The following is a 26,646-nucleotide window of genomic DNA, read 5'->3' on the forward strand; positions in this document are numbered from 1 at the left end:
TATGGAAATTGTAGATTCACACTGAAGGCATCAAAACTATGAATTAACCCATGTGGAATTATATACATAACAAACAAGTGTGAAACAACTGAAAATATGTCATATTCTAGGTTCTTCAAAGTAGCCACCTTTTGCTTTGATTACTGCTTTGCACACTCTTGGCATTCTCTTGATGAGCTTCAAGAGGTAGTCCCCTGAAATGGTCTTCCAACAGTCTTGAAGGAGTTCCAAGAGATGCTTAGCACTTGTTGGCCCTTTTGCCTTCACTCTGCGGTCCAGCTCACCCCAAACCTATCGATTGGGTTCAGGTCCGGTGACTGTGGAGGCCAGGTCATCTGGCACAGCACCCCATCACTCTCCTTCATGGTCAAATAGCCCTTACTTTCAAAGTTTTCCCAATTTTTCGGCTGACTGACTGAACTTCATTTCTTAAAGTAATGATGGCCACTCATTTTTCTTTACTTAGAATTTGTATTATGGCAATAAAAAAGCAGCTAACAGTCTATTTAGTAGGATTATCAGCTGTGTATCCACCTGACTTCTCCTCAACGCAACTGATGGTCCCAACCCCATTTATTATGCAAGAAATCACACTTATTAAACCTGACAGGGCACACCTATGAAGTGAAAACCATTTCAGGGGACTACCTCTTGAAGCTCATCAAGAGAATGCCAAGAGTGTGCAAAGCAGTAATCAAAGCAAAAGGTGGCTACTTTGAAGAACCTAGAATATGACATAGTTTCAGTTGTTTCACACTTGCTTGTTATGTATATAATTCCACATGTGTTAATTCATAGTTTTGATGCCTTCAGTGTGAATCTACAATTTTCATAGTCATGAAAATAAAGAAAACTCTTTGAATGAGAAGGTGTGTCCAAACTTTTGGTCTGTACTGTATGTATAATGTATAATATATATATATATATATATATATACACACACACACACACACATATACACACACACATACGCTTTCCCTGTTGGCTGCAGGGGGCGTGGCCTCACGTAACCGGTGGGCGTGGCTTAGCGGGTCAGCTGTGTGGTGATAGTCAATCCCCATCCCCCCTGCACTAAGTAGCTTCTGCAGTAGGTTTTTATCACAGCCAGCTTCTGACAGAAATCAGCCGTTTGTAGAGAGGGAACAAGCAGCAGATTCCTGTCACAGTTGGAGCGGGCAGCAGGGAGCCGACCACTGACAGGAGCAGACTGCACATGCACATGGACGAGCTTCCTCTGAAGCTCCTCCATGTCGCGTGCAGCCATGGACGAACTCAGCTGCAAGGTAGAGCAGGACTAAGGGGGAGTGGCTTATAACTGAAAGAGAAGCAGGCAGGTGTGTTTAATGAAGTATATTAGGAACTTCGTTTTTTCACTGCCTGCCACACTGTAGTGGAGAGTATTTAAAAAGAGTGGCCAGAGTCCTTAAGGGGATGAGCACTAATTCAGTTACAAAGTGATTTTGAGGGGCTTATGTAATGGAAACCACCCATAAATGACCCCATTTTAGAAACTACACCCCTCAAATTATTCAAAACTGAAGTTACAAATTTTGTTAACCCTTGAGGTGTTCCACAAGAATTAAAGGAAAATGGAGGTGAAATTTCATTTTTATTTTGTAGATTTTTTATGTTAATCAATTTTCTTGCAACACAGGAAGGGTTAACAGCAAAATAAACCTCAATATACATTACTCTGATTCTGCAGTTTACATAAATACCCCATATGTGGTAGTAAATTGCTGTCGGGGCACATAGCAGTGGTCAAAAGGAAAGGAGTGCCATATGATTTTTGGAGGCTGATTTTGCTAGAATGGTTTTTGGGCACCATTTTGTATTTGAAAAGAGTATTACACTCACCGGTAATCCGGTTTCCTGGAGAAGTCCTGAGATTGACTTCCTTCCGATTGGACAGGAAAAACAGAGGTTAAAAACCCCACCCCCTCCATCGCCAGTGTATTTTAACGAAGAACCCCAAGATGAAAGGATAACAGAAAAAAAAAAACCCTTGCTGAATTAAATATCTAAAGGGTGGGATGTAAGTGGTGTCATGGAGACTTCCAGGAAACCGGATTACCAGTGAGTGTAATACTCTTTTCCCCAGTCGTCTCCATGACACCAAAGTCCTGAGAAAATATCAAAGAAAACTATTAGGGGGGAGACAACTGCAGAAAGGACTTTACGTCCAAACCTTAGGTCGTCATTGGCAAAGATATCTAATCTGTAATGCTTGGTAAAGGTATGAATCCTTTTCCAAGTTGCTGCTCTGCAAATTTGCTGTAAAGAGGCTGAAGCTTTTTCCGCCCAGGAGGCGGCCATGCCTCTTGTGGAATGTGCTTTCAGGGAAGCAGGGGCTTCCTTCCCTTGGACTTTATATGCTTCAGAGATAGCCAATTTTATCCATCTGGAGATGGAGCTTTCTGCTGCTTTTTTCCCCTTATTGGGACCTGAGAACTGGACGAAAAGATTTTTGTCTACTCTCCATTGTCTGGTTGCTTCCAGATATTTTAGGACTGCTCTCCGAACATCTAATATGTGGTAGGAGATTTCTTGTTCATTTTTTGGATTGTTGCAGAATGAGGGAAGAACAATGTCCTGTGACCTATGGAAGGTAGAGACCACCTTTGGGAGAAACGTGGGATCTAGTTTGAGTACTAGTTTGTCATGGAACACTGAGAAAAAAAGGTTCTTGAATGGACAAGGCCTGTAGCTCACAGACTCTTCTGGACGATGTTATTGCCACCAGGAAGATAGTTTTGACGGTAAACCATTTGATGGGGATTTCGTCTATAGGCTCGAAAGGACCAGAAGTCAGGCCTGCCAGCACCGTATTGAGATTCCAAGGAGCTACCATGTTTTTAATCGTAGGTCTGATCCTATCCGCTGCCTTGAGAAATCTAGTTACCCAGGGATGTTCTGTTAGCCTGACGTTATATAAGGCTCCTAGTGCCGATACCTGGACCCTAAGGGTATTAGGGGGATAGTCCTAAATCTAGGCCTTCCTGAAGAAATTCCAAGATTAGTGGGATATTGGCCCTGAACCGGTCAAAGGATTTTCCTGACCATTCAGCAAATTTTCCCCATATTTTCAATATTTATCCTTTGTGCTTTGTTTCCTGCTCAGGAGTAAAGTGTTCACTACTTTTCTGGATAACCCTAGGTTCAACAAATTGGATTCTTCAGAATCCAGGCTGTTAATTTTAACATTCGTAGCTCTGGGTGAGTAATAGGTCCCTGACTTAGAAGGTCTGGCCTCAGAGGTAGAAGGAGAGGGGCTTCTATGCTGAGGGCTTTTAACAGCACAAACCAACTCCTCTTGGGCCAAAGGGGAGTTAATCAGAATTAACGTACAGCTTTCCTTCTGAAATTTCTGGAGCACTCTGGGGATCAGTCGAAACGGAGGGAATGCATTGACAAGATTTGTCGTCCAATTTTGGTTGAGGGAGAAGAATGGACTTAACTGGTGATTCTTTCTGGACGCAAATAGGTCTACTGTCGGTCTGCCCCATTTCCTTGTCATTAGTTGGAAAGCTTCCGGGGATAACTTCCATTCTCCTGGGTCTAACGTGTGGCGACTCAGGTAGTCGGCCTGTACATTTAGAGATCCTTTCAGGTGAACTGCTGAAAGTGACTGTATGTTCTTCTCTGCCCAGGAGAAAATTTTGTTTTCTAGGCCCTGTAGTAGATGGTGTCTTGTGCCTCCCTGGTCTTGGATGAAGGCCACTGCTGTTGCATTGTCTGAATACACTAGGACGTGATGTCCCACTGATAACCGACTCGTGTGTTTCAATGCCTCCCAAATTGCCCTCAGTTCCCTGAAATTTGAGGATTGATGTTTTACGTAATTTTGCCATTTTCCCTAGGAGTTCCCTTGGACTAACGCTCCCCAACCCTGGAGGCTCACGTCCGTTGTGATTACTACGGGTAGTTCTTGGACCCAAAATATCCAATTTTTTAGGTTGGTCTCCTTGAGCCACCAATTCAGTGAATTCTCCACTTTTAGATCTAAAAGTCTTTCTAGAGTCGTTTGGGATCTGTTCCACTTGCTTAATGAATTTTTGAAGTGGTCTTAGGTGAAATTGTGCCCAGGCCACTGCTGGGATACATGCGGAAAGGCTTCCAACACTTTCATGGCCTGTCGGATGGAACAGAATTTTTCTTTCTTGAAGTTCCTCAGCGTTGTTTGAAGTTTCTTTATTTTTTGAGGCGGAAGAAAGGATCTTTGGGAGACTGTATTTAGAGTTATGCCTAGGAATATGCCTGTCCGGGATTAAATCTGACTTTTCCCAGTTGATTATCCAACCTAGGCCCTGGAGAGGATTCAAAACTAACCTGAGGTGGACTTCTAGAATAGCTTTGTTGTCTGCAACCACTAACAGGTCGTCCAGATAAGGGATCACACAGATTGCCTTTTCTCTCAGACTTGCTATGGCTTCCGCTATTACCTTTGTAAAGGTTCTTGGAGCTGAGGAGATCCCAAAGGGGAGACATTTGAATTGAAAGTGTTGAATGTGTCCCTTTAACTCTTTTGCGAACCTCAGGAATTTTCTTGATGACCTGTGTATTGGGACAGGATAGTAGGCATCCCTTAAGTCTATTGTGGCCATTACTGCGTCCTTTTTTATAAGCTTTACTGCCGACTTTAGAGTTTCCATTTTGAATTTTTGGTACTTGACAAATCTGTTTAAGTATTTTAAGTTTATTATCACTCTGGATTTCCCATTCGGTTTTTTTTATAATAAAGAGACGGAATAGAATCCTAGTCCTATCTGGTCTTCTGGGACAGGTTCTATTGCGGCCAAGCTTAACAAATCTTTGATGTAGTTTTTTAAGGTACCAATTTGACATGTAGGAAGGGAAGTGATAACAAATTTTTGTGGAGGGGGAGAGAGCAGCTCTATTCTGTAACCCTCTTCTACAATATTTAATATCCATGCACTGTTTGTTATGCGCTCCCTGGTATGGCGTCATTGTTTGGTATTGGTGGAGGAGGATTCTGCTCGATTCGGGTTGAAAAGGAAATTTCTTCCCCTGCCTCCCTTTGCATAGCTCCACCTTCCAAACTTCCCTTTATCTTTCTTATTTTCGGGTTGATAGTGTCGGTCACGAAAAAAACTGCCTTTTTTGTTGGTATCTTTCCTCCGGGAATCCCCCTTTTTTTTTTATTAGTAGCGTTCTCTAGGATTTTGTCAAGGTCCTCTCCAAAGACGTATTGACCGTGGAAGGGGAGCGCAATTAATTTATTTTTGGAAATAATGTCTCCCGACCAAGCTTTAAGCCATAAGGCCCGTCTCGCCGTATTGGAGAAAACAGCTGTCCGGACGGACAGTTTGACAGACTCTGCTGCTGCATCTGCTAAAAAAGAGGTTGCCATCTTTAATAGGGGCAAGCTCTCCAATATTTGGTCGCGTGGTGTTTTATTGACTAGATGGATTTCTAGTTGTTCTAGCCATAAGTTTAATGTTCTGGCTACGCAAGTTGAAGCTACTCCTGGTTTGAGAAGGGCCGCTGTTGTCTCCCAGGTCTTTCTTAAGAGACTTTGCTTTCCTATCTAGCGGATTTTTTAGTTGTGCTGAATCCTCAAAAGGGAAGAGCTGTATGTTTAGCTACCTTAGCTACTGGTTTCCCAGTCAGTGCAGTCATCTGGGCTAAACGGGTAACGCCTTTTAATCCCCCTTGGAATAAAGGATCCTTTGTCTGGCTTTTCCCACTTAGAACATATCAACTTCTGGACACTAGCTGGTACTGGGAAAACCGCGTTCTTCCTTTCTCCTAGGCCCCCGAAAATCTCTTGTTGTGTTGACCTAGGTGTCTTCGGCATTTCCATCTGAATGGTAGCTCTAATAGCTCTGATAAGCTCGTCAATGTCATCTGAATTTAACAAAAATCGTTTGTATTCACCATCTTCATCTGAGGATGCGAATTGTTTTCGTACTGACTCAGAGTCCGAAACTGCCAGGCCCTCGGAGTCAGAGTCAGAGATAAGTAACCGATTGCTGCGGGTGTCTTGAGGAGGAGTAATTTTTGGGGGTGTTGGTTCCTTAGATGTTAAGGCCAGCTGAACCTCCTCTTTAACTACTTTCCTAATATCTTCAAGGAAGCTGGAAGATTCGGATTTAACGACACTGGATGTGCATTCTTTACAAAGGGGTTTAGACCCTGTATTGGACAGTCGTTTACAGCAGATACCACATTTTCTGGTTTTCTTAGTGGTACTAGCTGAATCCTTTTCTCCCTGAAAGGTAAGGGAGGGAAGGATGAGCAGACCAAACCAGCATTATATAAACATGTGCCTGAGAGCAGGCTACTCACAGTCCCTGGATTTGTTGCAGGCTCGGTTCCAGAGCCCGGCGTGAGGGGGGTACTCATCTTGACTCCCGACCGCTTCCAGGGGCGCACTCCTAAAAGGAACAAGCCGCGCTGTGCAGGGCCCCATTCTGCAGGTCCTGTGGGTTTTTATAGTTTCCTTTGGCCTTCCAGGACCTGCGGCGCATGTTGATGACGTCAGGGCGCTCTGCTCCACCCCTGGCGTCTGATGTCACCCGCCTGCCGGCCGGCCGGGACACATCTCCGTTCCGATCCGCCGTAATCTTCTTTTCCCCTCTGCATTAAGTCCCCCTAGACCGCCGCAGAGGGGATCTTCGCAGGGAAAAATATCGCGATGCGCCCGAGCCCAGGCCTAACCCGGAGGAGGAGGGAGAGCTGCCCTGCCGATCCGACCTCGGCCTGAAAGAAAGACCAGGTGAGCCCGCTAGAGTTTTTCCTGATGGGACAGGAAAAACACTGGCGATGGAGGGAGGGGTGGGGTTTTTAACCGCTCTGTTTTTCCTGTCCAATCAGAAGGAAGTCAATCTCAGGACTTGGTGTCATGGAGACGACTGGGGAAAAGACCCTGACGTACCCCTACAGTGGAAACCCTCAAAAAGTGGCCCTATTTTGGAAACTACACCACTCAAAGAATATATTAAAGGGTGTACTGAGCACTTTGACCCCCTAAGTGTTTCCAAATTCCGTAAAACGCTTGGCTGTGAAAACGAAAAGTTTAATTTTTTTTAATAAAATGTTGCTTTAGCCCCAAATATTTCATTTTCACAAGGGGTAACAGGAGAAAAAGCACACTATAATTTGTTAACCATTTTCTCCTGTATACAGCAACACCCCATATGTTGTGGTAAACTGCTGTGGGGGCTCATGGCAGGACACAAAGGAAGGAGCGCTATATGGCTTTTGCAGCGCAGATTTTGATGGATTGGTTTATGGGCGCCATTGGTTTTTATTTTTTGAGTGATTGTCTTGTGTGGGGGGGGGTTCATTTTTTGCGGAATGAGGTGAAATTTTCATTCGTATAATTTTGGGGTATATATGACTTTTGGATATCATGCATTTTATACGGCAAGGTGACAAAAAAAATTACTGTTCTGGCATAGTTTTTATTTATTTTTACAGTGTTTACCTGACAGAAAAAATCATGTGATATTTTTATAGAGCAGGTTGTTACGGACGCGGCGATACCTAATGTATTATTTTTATTTTTGTTAAGTTTTACACAGTGAAAGAATCTTTGAATAGCATAAAATCTTGTTTTCGTGTTACAACGTTCCGAGAGCCATATTTTTTCATTTTTGACATCTGTATTGTAATGCATTGGCAGTAAAGTGTATTACATGGTAATACACTTACAACCTGCTTGCCTGTGAGACCCAGGGGGCTGGGTCTCACAGGCTTCCATGGAAAGCAGCGCGGGGACCCGACAAAGATACCTCACGGTCAGCCATTGGTGACTGCAGGACCCCTGTCGCTGATCGGGTGGGCGCTGCTCCTGCCAGATGCGCACGCCGTAGCTATACGGTGCTGGGATTTAAAGGGATTCTGTCACCTCGTTTTCGGTTATAGAGCTGCGGACATGCATGGCTAGATCGCCGCTAGCATGTCCGCAATATACCTGTCCTATAGGGCTGTGTCCTTTTATTTTGTTAAAAAAATTATTTTAGAGATATGTAAATGAGCTTTGTAAGGAGCCCAAGGGGCTGCACTAACCTTCCTGGTGCCCAGCCACGCTCCCCTGTGAAGGAGCCCAGCACCGCCTATGTCCTCCGAATCTCCTCCTTTCGTCACAGTTAGATTGCCGTAATCTCGCGATGCGAGAGCTCGCGCATGCGCAGTGCCGGTATAGTGTTCCTTCCCTGTGCTGGCATCAACTTCAGGGAAGGAACTGGTCTGATTTAATTGCTTATAGGAACCAGCCAGTTTTCATAAATCTCCCCCAAATTTCGTACAGACAAATGAATCACTTTGTATGAATCAATTTGTTCATCCCTAAAATAATTGTACAAGCTATCACAGGTTCAAATCCACGTCAGACAATACAAAAAATAAAAAAAGAAAGTCAACCCAACCATTTATCACAAAAATAAAAAAAAATTAAGTCGACGGACTATGGCACCCCAAAAATAACTTTTTCTATTAGAGCTGTCTTTATAGTGCAGAGGAGCTAAATCATGACAAATAGTGCAAGGATGACTAAAAGGGGTATTCCAGTTACTAAAAGTTATCCCCTAACAGGGAAAACCTAAGTGATTGGTGAACTTCCGAACACTGAGAACCCCACAATCCTGATGGGACGGTAGGTCATGCCTGTACTCTGTATCTTCGGCAGTCTCTTAGACATCATCAATCAGGACCGGGGAGGGGGAAGGTTACAGGACCTCTATTCTGCAGATCATTTGGCAATCCAATGGTTGGACCTAACTTGTAGTAACTAAAAAACTCCTTTAAGTGACAAAAGAGGTCTGGTCATTAAAGAGGACCATCACCTCTTCTGATATGCCTATTTTAGCAAATTCTTGTATTCTTCATTAAATAGTTCTACACCATCTTTTCTTATAATTGTGTGTTTTAACTGTTCCTCTGTCACTCCTAGAAATTTATGAACAAACAGATAATTGAGTGTTACCATTTCCCTTATCAAAAGGACATGCCCTACAGTCTGGACTGCACTGATTGGTCAATTTGCAGGGACACACCACCACTGGTAACACAATTGTCTATTTGTATTTCAGTTTCTAGGAGGAATAACAGAGGGATGGCTCAGCATTGAGTTGTATAGAAAATATGCACTAAAATTGTGGTTTTGTGGGGAATACAGTTACTAAACAAGTCCAGAGAGATGACAGGTTCTATTTAAAAGGGGTTGTCTCACTTCGGCAAATAATACATAATAAATGCTAATACAAGGCACTTACTAATGTACTGTTATTGTCCATATTTCTTCCTTTGCTGGCTGGATTCATTTTTCCATCACATTATACACTGCTCGTTTCCATGGTTACGACCACCCTGTAATCCAGCAGTGGTGGTCGTGCTTGCACACTATAGGAAAAAGCACCAGCCTATGTGAGCTCCCGCTGTCCCAGCCACCAGACATGCTGGTCCCTTTTCCTAGCATACAAGCATGACCAGCTCTGGACTGCAGGGTGGCCGTAACCATGGAAACAAGCAGTGTATAATGTGATGGAAAAATGAATCCAGCCAGCAAAGGAGGCAACATGGATAATAAACAGTACATTAGTAAGTGCCTTGTATTAACTTACTCTATATAATAAATGCTATTTGCCGAAGTGAGACAACCCCTTTAAGGAATTAAAACAAAAAAGATCATGAAAAAAAATCCATGTCTCCATTGATACATAAAACCATTATTAATCAGAATTGTTTTACCTTTGCCTCTTTCTTATCATATTCCTGCATATAGTGATCAATTGCAGCTTGAAGAGCAGCAACATCAGTAAAAGACTTTTCATAATCCTCTATCCACTCTGAGGGGAAAAAAAAAGAGTCTCAGAATAGGTAACAAATGCAGTGTTATAGAGCAGGAGGAGCAGATATATAGTTTTATGGAAATATTCAGCAAAACGCGTCATTTATATATTTATATCATCGCTATTTCTCAAAGAAAGTGACTGACAGTTAAAGGGGTTATCCCATCTTAGACAATGGGGGCATATCGCTAGGATATGCCCCCATTGTCTGATAGGTGCGGGTCCCACCGCTGGGACCCGCACCTACAAGGACAATGGAGCGGAGAAAGTGGAGGAGGGCGCACAGTGCATGCGCAGCCGCCCTCCATTAATTTCTATGGAGCCGCTGAAAATAGCCGAGCGCTGGCTCGCCTATTTCCGTTCGGCCCCATAGAAATGAATGGGAGCGTTGGCCGCACATGCGCGGTGCGCTCCCATTCACTTCAATGGGAGAGGCGGGGAGCTGTGGACGGACTCTGGGAAACCCGTGGTCCTCCAGCCACAACTCTCCCCGGCTCCGTTCTCGTTGTAGGTGCGGGTCCCAGAGGTGGGACCCGCACCTATCAGACAATGGGGGCATATCCTAGCAATATGCCCCCATTGTCTAAGATGGGATAACCCCTTTAACTTTGTATATACAGATATACAGAGGGATATCACCGATAAGAAGGCCCCAATGTACAAGTGAGCTCAGAAAGATGAACAAATAACACGTTTTACTGACTTTTCCCACAAAACTATATGTCCATCTGATCAGCAACATGCTTCCTGTACAGCAAACGGCATTTTTTCTTTTCAAGGCAGCTGAACCTGCCGATTTCGGCGGGGACAATCAACCATCTAATGTGTGGGGGGCGTGGCCTGACTGGGGATGTGAGAGGACATGCAGAGCTGAGCTCCTGGCTGAACAGGGGGGCGTGGCCTGACTGGGGATGTGGGAGGACGTGCAGAGCTGAGCTCCTGGCTGAACAGGGGGGCGTGGCCTGACTGGGGATGTGGGAGGACGTGCAGAGCTGAGCTCCTGGCTGAACAGGGGGGCGTGGCCTGACTAGGGATGTGAGAGGACGTGCAGAGCTGAGCTCCTGGCTGAACAGGGGGGCGTGGCCTGACTGGGGATGTGGGAGGACGTGCAGAGCTGAGCTCCTGGCTGAACAGGGGGCGTGGCCTGACTAGGGATGTGGGAGGACGTGCAGAGCTGAGCTCCTGGCTGAAAAGGGGGGCGTGGCCTGACTAGGGATGTGAGAGGACGTGCAGAGCTGAGCTCCTGGCTGAACAGGGGGGCGTGGCCTGACTAGGGATGTGGGAGGACGTGCAGAGCTGAGCTCCTGGCTGAACATCCTGTAATCCATTCTTCTCCTCGTCCATCTGGGGCTGGAACGGCTCACCGATACAACAAAGTGCTTCCCCTGGGGTCCTGCTACCGTACCGCTCCGCCATGCGCAGTCAAAAGGCCAAAGAGAAGGAGGGAAAGGACGGTGAAAGAGCCACCCCAGCAAGGCAAGATGGCGCCGGACAGTCAGTGAAGCTGCTGGATGTGGCAGCGCGACTGGAAAAGTTCTCACACCACTGAATCTGTTCATCCTGCGCCGGCCCTGAACGCCTACGCTGCCGCTGTTAAGAGGAATCCTCCAGTGCCTCCATCGCAAGATGACAACATTTCAGAGGACTCTGAGCTCAGTGATCTTAATGGCAGGATGGCCGCCTCTGCGCTTGAGCCTACTATCAAGGATGTCTTTCCAGCGGTGTTACAATGCAATAATGCAATCACTGCGCTTACTACCAATGTGTGTGGCCTGAAAGAGGATATTGGGCTACTAAGGCAAGACATGAGGAAAGTCAAAGAGCGTATGAGTGAAATGGCGGGCCGCTTGAGTGTTTTGGAAGACCAAATGCCGCCAGTTAAAAGGGACATGCAGCGGGTGATTCACAAGGTCACCATGCTCATCTCCAAAACTGGCGAGCTGGAAAACAGGCTGCGGCGAAATAATGTGCGCATGATTGGTGTGCCAGAACGTACCGAAGGAACAGATGCTGTTACATTTGTGGAAAAGTGGCTAACAGAAAAAATAGGAAAGGAAAAGCTGTCTCCTCTGTTTGCTGTGGAAAGGGGCACACAGGGTGCCGTTTCGTCGCCCCCCCCCCCCCCCTCCCCACCACCACCAGATGCACCACCGTGCCCTTTATTGCTTAGAGTCCTCCATTTTCGTGACCGGGATGCCAATTTGAGAGGAGCAAAAGACTGCACTGATTTGTCTATTGATGGGAACCGGATCTTTTTGTTTCCTGACTTCTCACCTGACGTCCAAAAGAAGCGTGCACTTTTTATTGATGTTAAACGCAGACTGCGACTATTACAGCTTCCATATTTCACGCTATATCCTGCGAAACTGCGAGTCGTGGCGAAAGATTAAATGCACTTATTTGAGGATCCGGGTGCGGCATGTCAGTGGTTGGACTCCACTGAAAAGGATTTAAGGGAGGGCACTTAATCTGCCGATTGCCACAAGTTATTATGCCATCACCTTCTACCTTTTGTCTATATGGACAGTTGATAAATGCGGGGTCATGTTGTTGGTTAGATGCCTGCACATAATGGTGTGGGGGGCAGACAGTGCTTGAGTCAATGATTTGCCCAGTACTGGAGACGGCCTTTATTAATGTTTGCACTATGTCCTTTTCATCAGTTAGGAGTGTTATACTATAAGGGGGAGATTTGATATATGCTAGCATAGCCGGGAATGTATGCCACTTGCTAGTTTTTATTTAACGTTCCCCTTGTTTGCTATTGCATATTTGTTTGTATTCCCCAAGTTCAGGAAATTATTTTCCCCAGGGCTTCACGTGTATGTGAAATGTCTTTATTTGTTGTGTATGGGTTGGGAAGGGGGGGCGGGGGGGGGGGGGGGGGGGGGACTGTGAGACCTTATTGACTAGACACCAGTGGTTCTATGTGTATGACCGGGGCGAGGCTGCTTACGGTCCTGTACTGCTATGGTTTAAAAACATAAATGGGTACCCTTAGAATAATTGCCTGGAATGTGAGGGGGCTGAACCAACCTGCTAAACGCAATGCCATCTTTTATGCCTTGCAAATGTATCAACCGGCAATTCTGTGCCTCTCAGAAACTCATCTCACTTCTGAGAGAACACATCTTATTCATAAGGCTTGGGTGGCGCAGAAGTTTCATTCCTCCTACTCCACGCAATCGAGAGGGGTGAGCGTGTTGGTGCATAGAAATGTTCCCTTTATATCAAGGGAGGTACATGTGGATGAGGAGGGTCGCTTTATATGTATTAACTGTTCTGTGTTTCATTACCAACTGATACTAGTGGCCGTTTATATACCTCCCCCATATTCCTGTGAAGTTCTCAAAAAGGAGATTTTTTGTGAAACTCACCTGTAAAATCTTTTTCTCGTTGTTTCCATTGGGGGACACAGACCATGGGTATAGCTTAGAGGTATTAGTAGGAGGGACACTATGCAAATGAAGAGCTCCTCCTCCTCGGGCTATACCCCCCGGCTCCAGCAGGAGAAACTCAGGCGTTGCAAAAGCAGTAGGAGAAGGAAAAAGAATCCAATAATGGAAACCATCAAACCAAGGCCAAGAGGCCCAACCAACAACATAACAGAACCCCTCCTGCAACAAGCAGAATGGGCGGGAGCTGTGTCCCCCAATGGAAACAACGAGAAAAAGATTTTACAGGTGAGTTTCACAAAAAAATCTCCTTTTCTCGTACATTCCATTGGGGGACACAGACCATGGGACGTCCTAAAGCAGTCCATGGGGTGGGAAAAAACATCAACACCACCAGTAAGAACGTGCAACTGTCAGACAGGAACCACAGCCTGCAAAACCTTGCGGCCCAAGACAGCATCAGCTGAGGCCAGCGAACGTAACTGGTAAAACTTCGAAAAGGTATGTAAGGACGACAGAGTAGCCGCCTTACACAACAGACGCAGAGGCACAATTGCGCCTTGCCCAGGAAGCTCCAACCACCCTAGTGGAGTGAGCAGTAATCTGCGACGGGGGAACCATGCCACGATCGCGATAAGCCGCGGCGAAAGACGAGTGGATCCATCTCGCCCCAGTGACCGTGGAGGCCGCCAGGCCCTTACGAGGCCCCTCTGGAATCACAAATAGGGAGTCTGAACAACGAAAAGGAGGCAGTAGCCTTCAGATACACCTTCAGGGCCCGGACCACATCCAGGGAACAAAGCGTGCTCCTTAGGATTTGCCGGAGAAGGGCAAAACAAGATCCTCATTAAGATGGAAGGGCAAAAAGGATGGAACAGGACGGAGTACCACTTTATCCTGATGAAAAACCAGAAAGGCTCCTGGCAGGAAAGAGCGGCCAGCTCCGATACTCGTCCAATGGAAGATAAGACCACAAGGAAGACCACCTTCCATGTAAGAAGAGTCAGGGAGACCTCCCTCAAAGGTTCGAAGGGAGCTGCCTGGAGATCGCGGAGGACTAACTTGAGATCCCCTGGAAGCAAAGGGGGGACGGACAGAAGGCCCGAAGGTACCACCCCCTGCAGACAGGTCTTCACAGGACCCAGGAGAGCGAGAGATCCCAGAAAAAAAAGACTGCTAAGGCCGAAACTTGGCCCTTCAGGGAGCTCAGAAATAGACCCAGCTCAAGACCGGACTGAAGGAAAGAAAGAATGGAAAAACGATGGGGAGGGAACCCCAAATTCTCACAAACAGCAGGAAGGCCTTCCAGGTACTGGTAGTAAATCCTGGAGGAAGCCGGCTTCCTTGCCCTGAACCTGGTCCTAACCACAGAATCCGAAAACCCCCTCTTTTTCAGGATGGAGGTTTCAACAGCCACGCCGTTAAACGAAGAGACCGTACATTTCGGTGGAAGAGCGGTCCTCGAGACAGGAGATCTTATCTGTCAGGAAGAGGCCATGGGGCGTCTGGCGCAGAACCCGCGGTAGTGGAGGAAGCGGAGGGAGTGGAGGGAAGACATAGAAGAGGCTGAAGTCCTTCCACGGAGACACCAGCGCGTCCACCCCGTGCGCCTTCGGGTCCCAATAGTGAGCCAGGAACACCGGAACCAGGACGTTGAGCCTGGACGCCATCAAGTCCACATCCGGACAGCCCAACCGGTGACAGACGTCTTTGAATACGTCTGGATGTAGAGACCACTCGCCTGGATCTACTTTGCTGCTGCCCAGTTGTCAACTCCCGGGATGTACACCGCAGACAACATCGGAACGCGAGTTCTGCCCGACTGTGGTCCCACTTTCTGACTGAATCCGCACCGGCCGGCCAGGAGAGTAGACTAATGGGAGAGGGAGTGAAAAATCACTCTCAGCTCTAGGATGTTGATCGGGAGGCGAGCCTCCGCCGCCGACCAACCCCCTGGACAGCGAGGGACCAGAGAACGCCGCCCCAACCCAGGAGACTGGCAGCGGCGGAGACGAACGTCCCAGAGACCGGGAGAAGGATCTCCCCGACGTCAGATTCGTAAGGGGCAGCCACCGAGGAAGAGATGCCCGAACCCGCAGAGACAGGCGGACTCGAGAGTCCAGACCCCGAGAGGTCTTGTCCCAGAGGTAAAGGATCTCCCGTTGAAGCGAACGGGTGTGAAATTGGGCATATGGCACGGCCTCGAAGGAGGCTATCCTAAGATCCAGGGCCCATATGCACTCCCGAATAAAGAGGCATGGGGAGCGCAGCAGGTGCGACACCGCCCCCTGGATCTGGGAGGACCTGGAGTCTGGAAGATACACCTTGGCAGCCGAGGTATTCAGAACCATACCCAGAAAGGAAGAGATGACTTTGGGACCCCCCCAAAGTTGACCAGCCAACCAAATCGTTCCAGAGTCCAAACGGTTATCCGGACGCTGTCCTCGGCCTGCGGAAGCGAGGGGGCCTTTATCAGAAAGTAGTCCAGATAAGGCAGAAAAGTAATGCCCCTGGAGCGAAGAAGCTCCATGAGCGGTGCAAGGATCTTGGTAAAGACCCGAGGGACGGTTGCTAACCCGAAGGGAAGAGCGACAAACTGATAGATCTGGTTGCTAATGGCGAAGCGCAGAAGCGTTGTTGACTTTCTGCGATAGGCATTCTAACTCCACACCCGCAGAAGCTTGTCGAGTAGCTTCATATCCATGATCGGCCGCACCGATCCATCCTTCTGTGGGACCACGAACAGGTTTGAATAAAAAACCTGTGCCTTGTTCTTCTGGGGGAATATACAACTTCTAGCACCCAGGTGACCTGAACAGGAGCCCTCCAGACCTGCTGAAAGGCGAGTAGGCGCCCCCCCCACCGCAAGGGGTGGGAGCGTCCCTTCATGCGGAAGCCTGCTGGGAGCAGCAGGACGGGCTGACTGCGCCCTCTGGTGTCCAGAAGGCTGGGGCTCAAGGAGGGTTTCTTGCGGGAGTCCTGAGACCCTCCAGAGAGGAAGCAGACGATGGAGGTTTCAACAGCCACGCCGTTAAACGAAGAGACCGTACATTTCGGTGGAAGAGCGGTCCTCGAGACAGGAGGACCTGAACAGGAGCCCTCCAGACCTGCTCAGGAAAAGGATAAAGCACAGCCATGCGTTTGGTGGCAGAGAACTTTGATGAGGGCGGTTCCAGGCCTTAGCTATGACCATGAAAAAGTCCCCATGGACAGGCAAAAAGACCATCTCAGGCATTAAAAGGTGTCACGGACAGGGGCGTGGCTAGCCGCGGTCAGGAAGAGACGTGTGGTGAGGGAGCTCTGTCCACTTGACCCTGCATCCACCACCATCCTGTCAGGAAACTGCCCTATACTGCCACAAATCCCTCATTTTGGAAGGCTTTAACCTGCCAGCTGCGATTTGACCCTACCTGGAGCTCTCTAGGTGCCGGTGAACCGGAGATGTGATCGGGGCCTAGTTAACAGGCGGCACCCGGATCTAACACACAGGCCGGGACATAGATTTTACATACCTCCCAGCGAATAACTACAGGGAGAGGTAAAGACCGGAGCTTCCCTGGATGGGATCCCGCTGCAAATAAGAAGCCTGCGCAGTGTGGAGTGAGAGTCCCGTTGTGCCGAACTTTAGCAGCGCGTGGCAGAGCCGCCTGAAGTACGGCGCCATCTTAACAGGGAGCATCTCCGGTGGAGGATTAGAGACCTACTCTGCATTGATCGGAGCTGAGGCCCTCTGAGGTGAAAGGAGGCCTGCTGTTCATTGCCCCTCAGGCTTTGCATATTGAAGGTACTGTGTCTTTTCAATTCATACTAGAGGACCCAGCGCCATTAAAGGTGAAGTGCCACTAGCACATAAAGCATCTGGTCTCCCCAGTTATCTCTGGATCGATTTACTGTGAGGACTGAGTCCTAATGTTTTCAAATGTCCCTCCTTTTACCTGTTGAGAGGGGGTCTATCTATCCTACGTATTAGAGCCATAGGCTCAATGTTTTCAGATCATTAATCATGATCTATCCTGTCTGGACACCTTTATAGCTTATGTGAGGAAATGCTGCACGCAAAGGCATAGCATCTTTAAGTGATTTCTCCAGCTTCTAAAGGACTTAAACCACCTATTTTGCAATGGTTAAATACGGCCAACCTGTTTCTAGGGATCCTAACATGCCTCAGAAAACTCCGCATGGCAAAGGCAATAGAGAAATTTATTACAAAAGCGTCTGCAAATGCTGAAACATCTGCTCATGTGAATCAACCTTTATCCTTAAGTGACACACTGCAGGATGAACCACAAGCTGCAGCACAGACGGATCTCCCTTTATCAAGGGACTTTTTTCAGCAAACCCTTACCAATGCTCTGTCGCCTCTAGCACAGAATTTACAAGAAATTAAACAAGACCTACGCCATATTGGTCACCGTGTGGATAGTTTAGAGGACACCACAGCAGAACTCTGCAATCATTCCAGAGAAGTTGCCACTCATTTTCAAACATGTCAAGATCATCTGAACCAGATATACATCCAAATGGAGGACCAAGATAATCGTAATAGGCGCAATAATTTAAGAATCCGTGGCCTTCCTGAAACGTATACTGCAGAATCTCTACTTTCAACGGTGAAACAGATTGCCATATCTTTATTAGGAGACCACTACCCCCTCTCCATTGAAATTGAGAGAGCACACAGAGCACTAAGACCAATACCTAACCCTAATGATCCCCCCAGGGACATTATTTGTAGATTTCTGGACTTCAGAGTCAAGGAAGATATGCTGGGGAAGGCTAGGGTATCCCCCTCTTGGTCTTTTGAAGATCACCAACTTGTGCTATTCCAAGACCTTGCCCCTATAACTCTGCACAAAAGGAAACAACTGAAACCTCTCACAGATTTGCTGCGAAATAGGAAAATATTATACCGCTGGATGTTCCCGTTTGGACTCTCTACCACGGTGGCGGGGAAAAGATTCTCTATCCGTCGATATGAGGACCTTACGGAACTTTTATCAGCACTGGGAGACCCCATGATCTCCATTGAAGATTGGTGCAGTGTCCAAAATCTACAGGCTTTTCCAGTAATACCAGCCCCGATCCCGTGGTCCACTGCACAAGCTGGCAGGCATGGGAAAAGTAATAAAAGAAAGAATGATCGGTTGTCCCCTAAACAACCCGATGAGGAGATAACATGAATATTTTCTAATATAAAAATTTTCTTATGATGTGGGAACTCTCATGTATCCTAAACTGGGACATCTACGTCCTTCTATTCTATATTCGATCTTTCATTAACCCTTACATAAACTGCCTAATATTCCTTCTTTTCTGTCTATAAAGTGGGCTGGAATGGGTAACACTTCTACTGTTGTAGTTGCTATGCCAAATCTATTATCTTTTCTGAATACTCTAACCTCAAAATCACTTATGGTTCTTATAAACTAAGGTGATCCTGTCAGGATCTTTCTGTTTAATTTGAAAACCTTTGCGCTCCTGAAAACTCATGGGCGCTTTCCTTTGGTTTTTGTACCAATATAGGCATGTTTGCCTAGTTTCACTTTGTGATCTCGTTAACTTCTGTTGTTTCTTCCAGAATCAATGTGATCCCGAATCTGCTGTGTCCGTCTCGCCGTCTGAAATCCGCCGTTCTCTCCAGTTTAACGCTAAGTACTCACGTGTCCCCACAAACCCACAATGGTACTACACCTAATGTCTATAAATGTAAAGGGGCTAAATTCCCCCTACAAGCGCTCTGCACTGTGGAATGATGCGAATAAGACTAAGTGTGATATAGTGCTAGCTCAAGAAACTCATTTGCTGACCAAAGATGTTGGTAAGTGTTCAAATAGGCACTACCCGCATCTTTATTTTGCATCAGCAGAAGCTAAAAAAGCGGGGGTTCTTATAGGAGTTAGGCGTTCGGTCCAATTTAAAGCACATCAAACTATTATTGATCAGGCGGGACGATATATTATTCTCCTTTGCTCTATCAATCATGCTGAATACACCATAGCTAATGTCTATGTACCTAATTCTCACCAAATTTCTTTCCTTACGAGGTTCTTTAAGAAGTTGCTGAATTTTGCCAGGGGTTCCATCATTCTAGGAGGGGATTTTAACCTGCCCATTGATCCTTTGATGGATTGTTCCAAGAAAACGGGGGGTCATCGGCCTGCGTTGGGTAAGCTTCTCAAAACTACTCCCCTACATGATATATGGAGGTACCAACATGCGACAGAAAGGGATTATACCTTTATGTCCCAGGTTCATATCTCCCAATCTAGAATCGACTATTTCCTTATTTCCAAAGACCTTCTTCATAAAACCTCTCACACAGCAATAGGTAATATTACATGGTCTGATCATGCTCCAATCTACCTACACATCTCAGATAATTATCCTAATCCTAACCCACCGCTTTGGCGCCTTAACTCATTTTTGCTGAGGGATGAGAATCGGCACCAAATATTCTCTAAAGCTTTGGACGAATATTTTGTTCTTAATGACACGCCAGATATTAGTGTCTCCACATTATGGTGCGCCCATAAAAGTTTCATGAGAGGCCTCTTCATTCAGACTGCGTCCAAACTTAAAAAGCAAAGAGATAAACGGATGCAAGATATTTTAGCTCAAATAGTGGAGGCAGAAATGCGATTTAAGGAGACACCTACAGATACACTATCAGCCCAAATCACAGACTTGCGCTTTCAATTACGCTCTCTCTTGCTTTGCAAATTTGAAAAGGCCCTAACCAGGTCAAAGGCAAAATGGTATCACTTAGGAGATAGAGCCGGAGCTATGCTAGCCCGCAGGCTGAAAAAAAGGGAAGTAGCCTCCCGTATAGACTCAATGAAGCAAAATAATGGAAGGATGACTACACACCCGATTGATATTGCGGATGCGTTTGCGGATTACTATAGTTCCCTTTATAATTTGAAAAATGACGATGGCACCCCACAACCTACCTCACATACCATACAGAATTTCTTAAAATCAGTATCTCTCCCAAGTATTGCCTCCCAAGATTTGGAATTACTCAATGCCCCCTTCTCAGAACGAGAAGTAGATATAGCTATTAAATCATAAAACTGCACAAAGCTCCAGGCCCAGATGGCTTTTCGGGGGACTATTATAAATCCTTTAAAGTAAACTTGTTACCATACATTACGCGGCTTTTTAATACATTTCTGCTTCCGGGTGCTATACCCAAAGAGATGTTATGTGCTATTATCACAACAATCCCTAAACCAGGGAAACCTCATGATACTCCAGCAAATTTCCGACCCATATCTTTATTAAATAATGACTTAAAATTATTCTCTAAACTACTGGCCTTAAGGCTACAGCCCCTTCTTCCTAAATTAGTGTCCACTGACCAAGTTGGTTTCATCCCTGGCCGCCAATGTAGGGATGGAACTCGTAGAGTAATTGATCTGCTCCAAATAGCGGATTCCTCCAGTGCACCCACAATATTTATATCGCTTGACGCTGAAAAAGCTTTCGATAGGGTGCACTGGGGGTTTCTGACGGAGGTGTTAAATCATTTTGGGATCCGGGGACCTATTCTATCGGCTATCTTAAATCTATACTCTCTCCCATCAGCTCGAGTTTTAGCATCTGGCTTTTATTCCAAAAGCTTTGATATAACGAACGGTACCAGACAAGGCTGCCCGTTGTCACCGTTGGTTTTTGCGCTAGTGATGGAGCCCCTGGCAGAAAGAATCCGCTTGGACCCAGGTATTTTAGGTATACATGTGGGTAATGCATCACACAAAATAGGATTATACGCAGATGATGTCCTGTTATCACTTACGAACCCAGAGATATCTCTCCCAAACGTTATGGAAGTCTTAAATGAATATGCTCAAGCCTCCTTCTATAAACTTAATGTTACAAAATCGCATATTCTCCCATTTGCGATCCAAGAACCCCTCAAAAGGGAAATTCTAGCGAGAGCTCCATTTCAGTGGGCAGAGGATGGCATAGTTTACCTGGGCATACTATTAACACCTCGTATACAAAATTTGGTGAGAAGCAATCTCGACTCCCTGAGAAAAGAATTACTAACAGACTATGCCGAGTATTCTAAACTGTTTATGTCATGGCTGGCCAGAATTAATGCGGTCAAAATGATGATTCTTCCTAAGATCCTCTATAAACTTAGATGTATTCCTCTTATCATTCCACAAAAAATATTAAAAATATTGCAGTCGGACCTTATAAAATTTATATGGGGTAACAAAGCACCTAGGGTGGACCGTCGAGCCCTATACCCAAAACTGAGAGAAGGGGGCCTTGGAGTCCCGGACCTCATTCGTTATTATAAGGCGAACCTTATTGAGCAGACTAAAGAGTGGTGGGCGCCTTCCTCGCTACAGAGATGGCATGAATTAGAATCCACCTACACAAAACTGGGTTCTCTCCCAGGCTTTCTTGCCGCCATTTCCCTAGAAGCGCCTAAATCTACACCCCCTCTCTTGACTATGCAAGCGGCAGTTTGGACCTGGTCCAATTATATAGAGAAAGGGTTGCTTTTCACACCTAAGAGATCTGAGATCCCACTGGTTGCGCTTACATATGGGGTCCCTGATCTCTCCTTAGATAAATGGGAGAAGGCAGGTATCACACGTCTGGATCAGTTGTATGAAGGTGATACTATGAAAACATTTGAGACCTTACATCAGAATTATGATATACCTAACTCTTGTTTTTATCAGTACCTACAAGTTAGGCATATGCTGCACAGAACGAGACTTCCCACTATTTCAATGAATGAAACGACCCCTTTTGGTAAATACTTTACTGGTACGACAGGTCAGGGGAAAGGCCTTGCTACTGCATATCATGCACTTGACCCTACTTTAGAAACAAAGCTTAACTTTATGGTGAAATGGGAAGAAGAATTTGAAAGCTCTTGGTCGGTCGGGGAGTGGAGGGATGCTTTCCACTGGACGATAGCTACTGCCAAATGTATTAATCACATTGAACAAAATAGGAAAATACAACTTAGATGGTACTTGACGCCAGCCCGCATAGCACACATGGATCCTGAATATAGTTCAAACTGCTGGAGGAATTGTGGGGAAAAGGGAAGCTTATCACATATGTGGTGGTCATGCCCTATTATTCTCCCTTTTTGGAGGAAGATTTTTGACCTTATCTCGACAGTGGCGGGCTTCCAGATCCCCCTCGACCCCCCATTAGCTGTGTTATCCATCGGAATAGGAGATTTACCTCACTCCCATAGACCGGTAATGATGGGCATTCTCTCAGCTGCAAGGAAGCTTATTGCAACCTCATGGAAGCTGCCCATTACTCCTCAGGTGCCTGATGTGATCTCACTAGTTAACCAGTATATGCAACATGAATATATATATGCAGATTCTTACTCTGAACGCTTAAGGGCTCACAAAAGATGGGAATTGTGGAGCTCATGCCCGTTTGCAGTTAAGATTCACTCTGTAGCTCTGTAGGAACTAATACTGTGGTATACATACATAGCGGGAGAGAGTGGTGGATGGAGGACGGTGGATGGATTACGGTATAGGGTAAGCATATATAGCGGTACACTAAAGTATAGAATAAAATATATCTTAGAAATGGATCACAAGTTCTGGATTCAATCTATTAGTCTTGTTCTTGAATTGACTATGTTACAATTTGTTGTATATGTCATCAATATGCTTAACATATATTAAGTGATAGTTGCTGGATTATACAAGTGACATTTATTAGCTGGTATTCTTTTGTTGGCTTAAATATGTAACATCACAATATAAATGTCAAAGTTGTACTTGCAAATCTTAACATTGTTCTGGCTTATGCAAATGACATATTTACTGTCTGATTTTCTTATGTTGAAAAATCAATAAAAATTGAAAGTTTAAAAAAAAAAAAGGTGTCACGGACAGCCGCCACCAAGTTAGTAATCGTGGTGGAAGGCTAAGGCTAAGACCTGTACTCCCAGAGAGAGGGAGAGTCGTCTGGACGCGACCTATGCGGGGGGGGGCGGAGTCATCCGAGGAGGAATGCTGCCGCCCATGCTGCCTCTTAGTGGCTAGGCATCCTCTGTGAGAATCACTGAGAGGAGATGGAGTGGGGGGCGCCACAGAATTGGTAGCCGCCCTACCCTCCATAAAGGACGTGGCTGCCTTGGCTACTAAGGCCAGATCCGCGGCCGCCCTGGGCATGTCGGAAGCCCAGATGGTTACCGCTGTCTCCGCAGAGAGGCACGATTGCGTCATGCAGAGGGGGGACTGGGCTGAGCAAGAGAAGTAGGAGATCCTGTCCAGGGGCAGGGCATAAGACACAGGCGACAGAAAAAAGGCTGAAGGCACACCTCACAGGACCCCGGTGGGGCCTAAGAAATGGCTATGGCAGACTAAGGGGAGACCCCAGAGACCTCCCTCATCTTTTTAAAGTCTTTATCTCTACACCTGTTTTAGCTTAGCAGCAAGGTCTGACAAAGTCCATCTGGAGTGGATTAGGCATAATGGCTGACAAATAAGAATTAGAAAATCTCCTACCAGTTGTCTGAAATGTCCCACCACTCAGGCAACAGAAGAGAGGACCTCCGGCGGAGAGGAGCAGGGGAAGTCATGCGAGAGTTCGGAAACTGCACGGCCGTACACAGCGAGGAGGAAGCGCCAGAGCGGAACCGAGGCTCCGCCCCCCGGTGGCATCATAATGGCGCGAAAAGAGCGCGTGCGCGCACCGTATGATAAAAAAATGGACCCTGTAGCCACCAGGGCCCGATCCTCACAGCGTATCGGGGGAGTAATGTCCCTGGGGAGGAAAGCGCCGCCGGTGGCTGCCGCAGTGAGTACTACCGCCGAACTCTGTGGTGCGTCCCCTGCAAGGAAAGGAGCGATGCCGGCAAGTGCCGCGCATAGCATGCCATAAGGCAGGCAATATGTGCCCCTAATAAAGAGCCCCACGTGCCCCCAGAAGGACTCCTATCTCTGCAGCTCACCCAGGCAGCCACAGGAGTAATGAGGATGGAGAGAGGGAGGAAGGAGGGGGTGGCAGGGATGCAGGCAATACTTATCTGCTCCTGCCGTCTTCTCCCTCGACTCCAGGACCAGCAGAGATGCAGCTCTTCAGACTTCTGACTCCTTGCCCAGAAGTGTAGTGCTCTGGTGGAGGGTGGCAGCAGGTGACCCAGTGGCTGGTGGGATACCGGAGCTGCAGGTCGAGCCCGGATCCACTTGTCTTCTTTGGGGCAATGGAGGCAGCCAGGCAGCGTCCCAAAGACTGGGGACCAGGAAAGCGCTATGCTGACCTGTGTCCCCATCTAGAAAGAAAATAACAAACCGGAGTAGAGATAGTGATCGTGTCAACCTCCTTCACCGGACACTAAGCAAAGACTGAGTTTCTCCTGCTGGAGCCGGGGGGTATAGCCCGAGGAGGAGGAGCTCTTCATTTGCATAGTGTACCTCCTACTAATACCTCTAAGCTATACCCATGGTCTGTGTCCCCCAATGGAATGTATGAGAAAAAGTATTATCCTTCACTTCCAAATTTCCAGATCTGCCAGTTCTCATAATTGGTGATTTTAATATGTTCTTGGATAAATCCCTAGATAAATTCCAATCTGATAGTGGGGCCTCTGGCCCTTCTCTATCCTCATTAGCCAAGACGCTCGCTGAAATAGACTTGTATGATTTGTTGAGGTCCAGAAATCCCGGTGTGAAGCAATACTCTGCTACTCGTCATCACATAGTTCTGTTTCTAGGATAGATCTCGCTGTGGGATCTAAGGGAGTATTAGATAAGGTCCAGGATGTTAGGTACTTACCCCGTAGTATTTCTGACCACTCCCCGTTATTGGTAGTACTGGATTTAGGGAGAGAGCTACTGGGTCCGAGACAACCATGGCGACTAAACCCTTTTTGGATCCAGTTAGTTGATACTGCTGCTCTGACTGACTTTTTTACCAATAATGAAGGTTCAGCTAGTCACTCCATTATCTGGGATACAATGAAAGCTTATATTAGAGGGATATACATTAAACTGATTAGTACCCATAAAACTAAAAGCAGGGCACTTATGACAGAACTGCTGGATAGAGTTCAGACTACGGAAGCTAAATACATCTGACCCCTCCCTAGAAAATTCCTCACACTGGACGGAGGCGCAAGATCTACTGAAGGAACATTTGATTAGTAGAGCTGGGGACAAACTTTTTAAGACTCAACATTATTTTATGGAAAAGTAAAGTAATGTACGGGCCACCTACTAGCTACTATTATTAAAACCCAATCTGGCCCCTCGTGTATTGGGAATCACTAATAAAATGGCCGTACAGGTATCGGGAGATGATAACATAATGAACATATTCCATGAACACTATGCAGAAGTCTGTAAGTCCAGACTAGGGATTGACTGTAGTGACAGAGAGCAATACCTGCATAATATCCAGATGCCCAGCCTGTCTGATGATCAGAGGTTATTACTTGATGGGGACATTCAATTGGAAGAGATGGTATTGGCGGTGCAGTCGCTTCCTAACGGAAAAGCACCTGGGGGAGATGGTCTGCCTGGGGAATTCTACAAAAAACATCAAGAAGTTTTGCTCCCGCATCTCCTACAGCTGTTTAATGAATCTTATAGGACAGGTATTTTACCTAGCTCTATGAGAGAAGCATTGGTGGTGGTGATCCCTAAACCAGATAAGGATCCCAATATGGTGGATTCATATTAGGGCTGCAACGATTAATCGACGTTATCGATAATATTCGATAACTGGATTCGTTGTCAACGAATCCCGTTATCGAATAATCGGCCGATTCGTTGCTATGCCTGCGGGAGAAAACCACAGAAATAAGATAATAATGCACTTAGTAAAGTAGATGCAAGCATTATATATGGACAAAGTCCTCACTCTGATATGATAATATCTGAGACACCTAGTCAATATATTTTTATCAAAACACATCGAAGCCCGCCTACCAAGCGCCAAGGTGGTCTCAGGTCAGGCGGGTCCTACGCTAAACCTACCTAAGCCATTAGGCTTCTATGTTCAGGAGCATAGAAGCCCAATGGCTTAGGTAGGTTTAGCGTAGGACCCGCCTGACCTGAGACCACCTTGGCGCTTGGTAGGCGGGCTTCGATGTGCTTGCATCTACTTTACTAAGTGCATTATTATCTTATTTCTGTGGTTTCCTTCAATAATATGGCCAGGGACATCCGCACATTTGTATATCATACCGTGCAGGATGTTTTTATCTTCGTTTTTTCTGTGATTTTTTTGGCTATGCCTGCTGTATATCATACCGTGCAGGATGTTTTTATCTTAGTTTTTTCTGTGATTTTTTTTGGCTATGCCTTATTACCTTACAATGAAGCTCCAGTAACAGGCAGAGTGGGCAGCGGCGTAACGTCACTTACTCACGTGACGCGCAGGCTCCGCCTGCTACATTCATAAAGTTGGCGGAGCAGGCGCGTCACGTG

At 46.4% G+C, this 26,646-nt stretch overlaps 1 protein-coding gene across 2 annotated transcripts in view; it reads right to left on the bottom strand.

The window, feature by feature from the left end:
- The window catches only part of RRP7A (ribosomal RNA processing 7 homolog A), a 62,610-nt gene that overhangs the window by 13,453 nt on the left and 22,511 nt on the right, over positions 1-26,646 (bottom strand). For both annotated transcript variants that reach the window (XM_040408286.1, XM_040408287.1), the window contains exon 5: positions 9,715-9,812. In XM_040408286.1, coding sequence (XP_040264220.1) covers positions 9,715-9,812 — 98 coding nt within the window. The remainder of the gene's footprint in view (positions 1-9,714; positions 9,813-26,646) is intronic.

This window comes from Bufo bufo, chromosome 9 (genome assembly GCF_905171765.1).
Source record: "Bufo bufo chromosome 9, aBufBuf1.1, whole genome shotgun sequence".
In the NCBI taxonomy this organism is placed as follows: domain Eukaryota; kingdom Metazoa; phylum Chordata; class Amphibia; order Anura; family Bufonidae; genus Bufo; species Bufo bufo.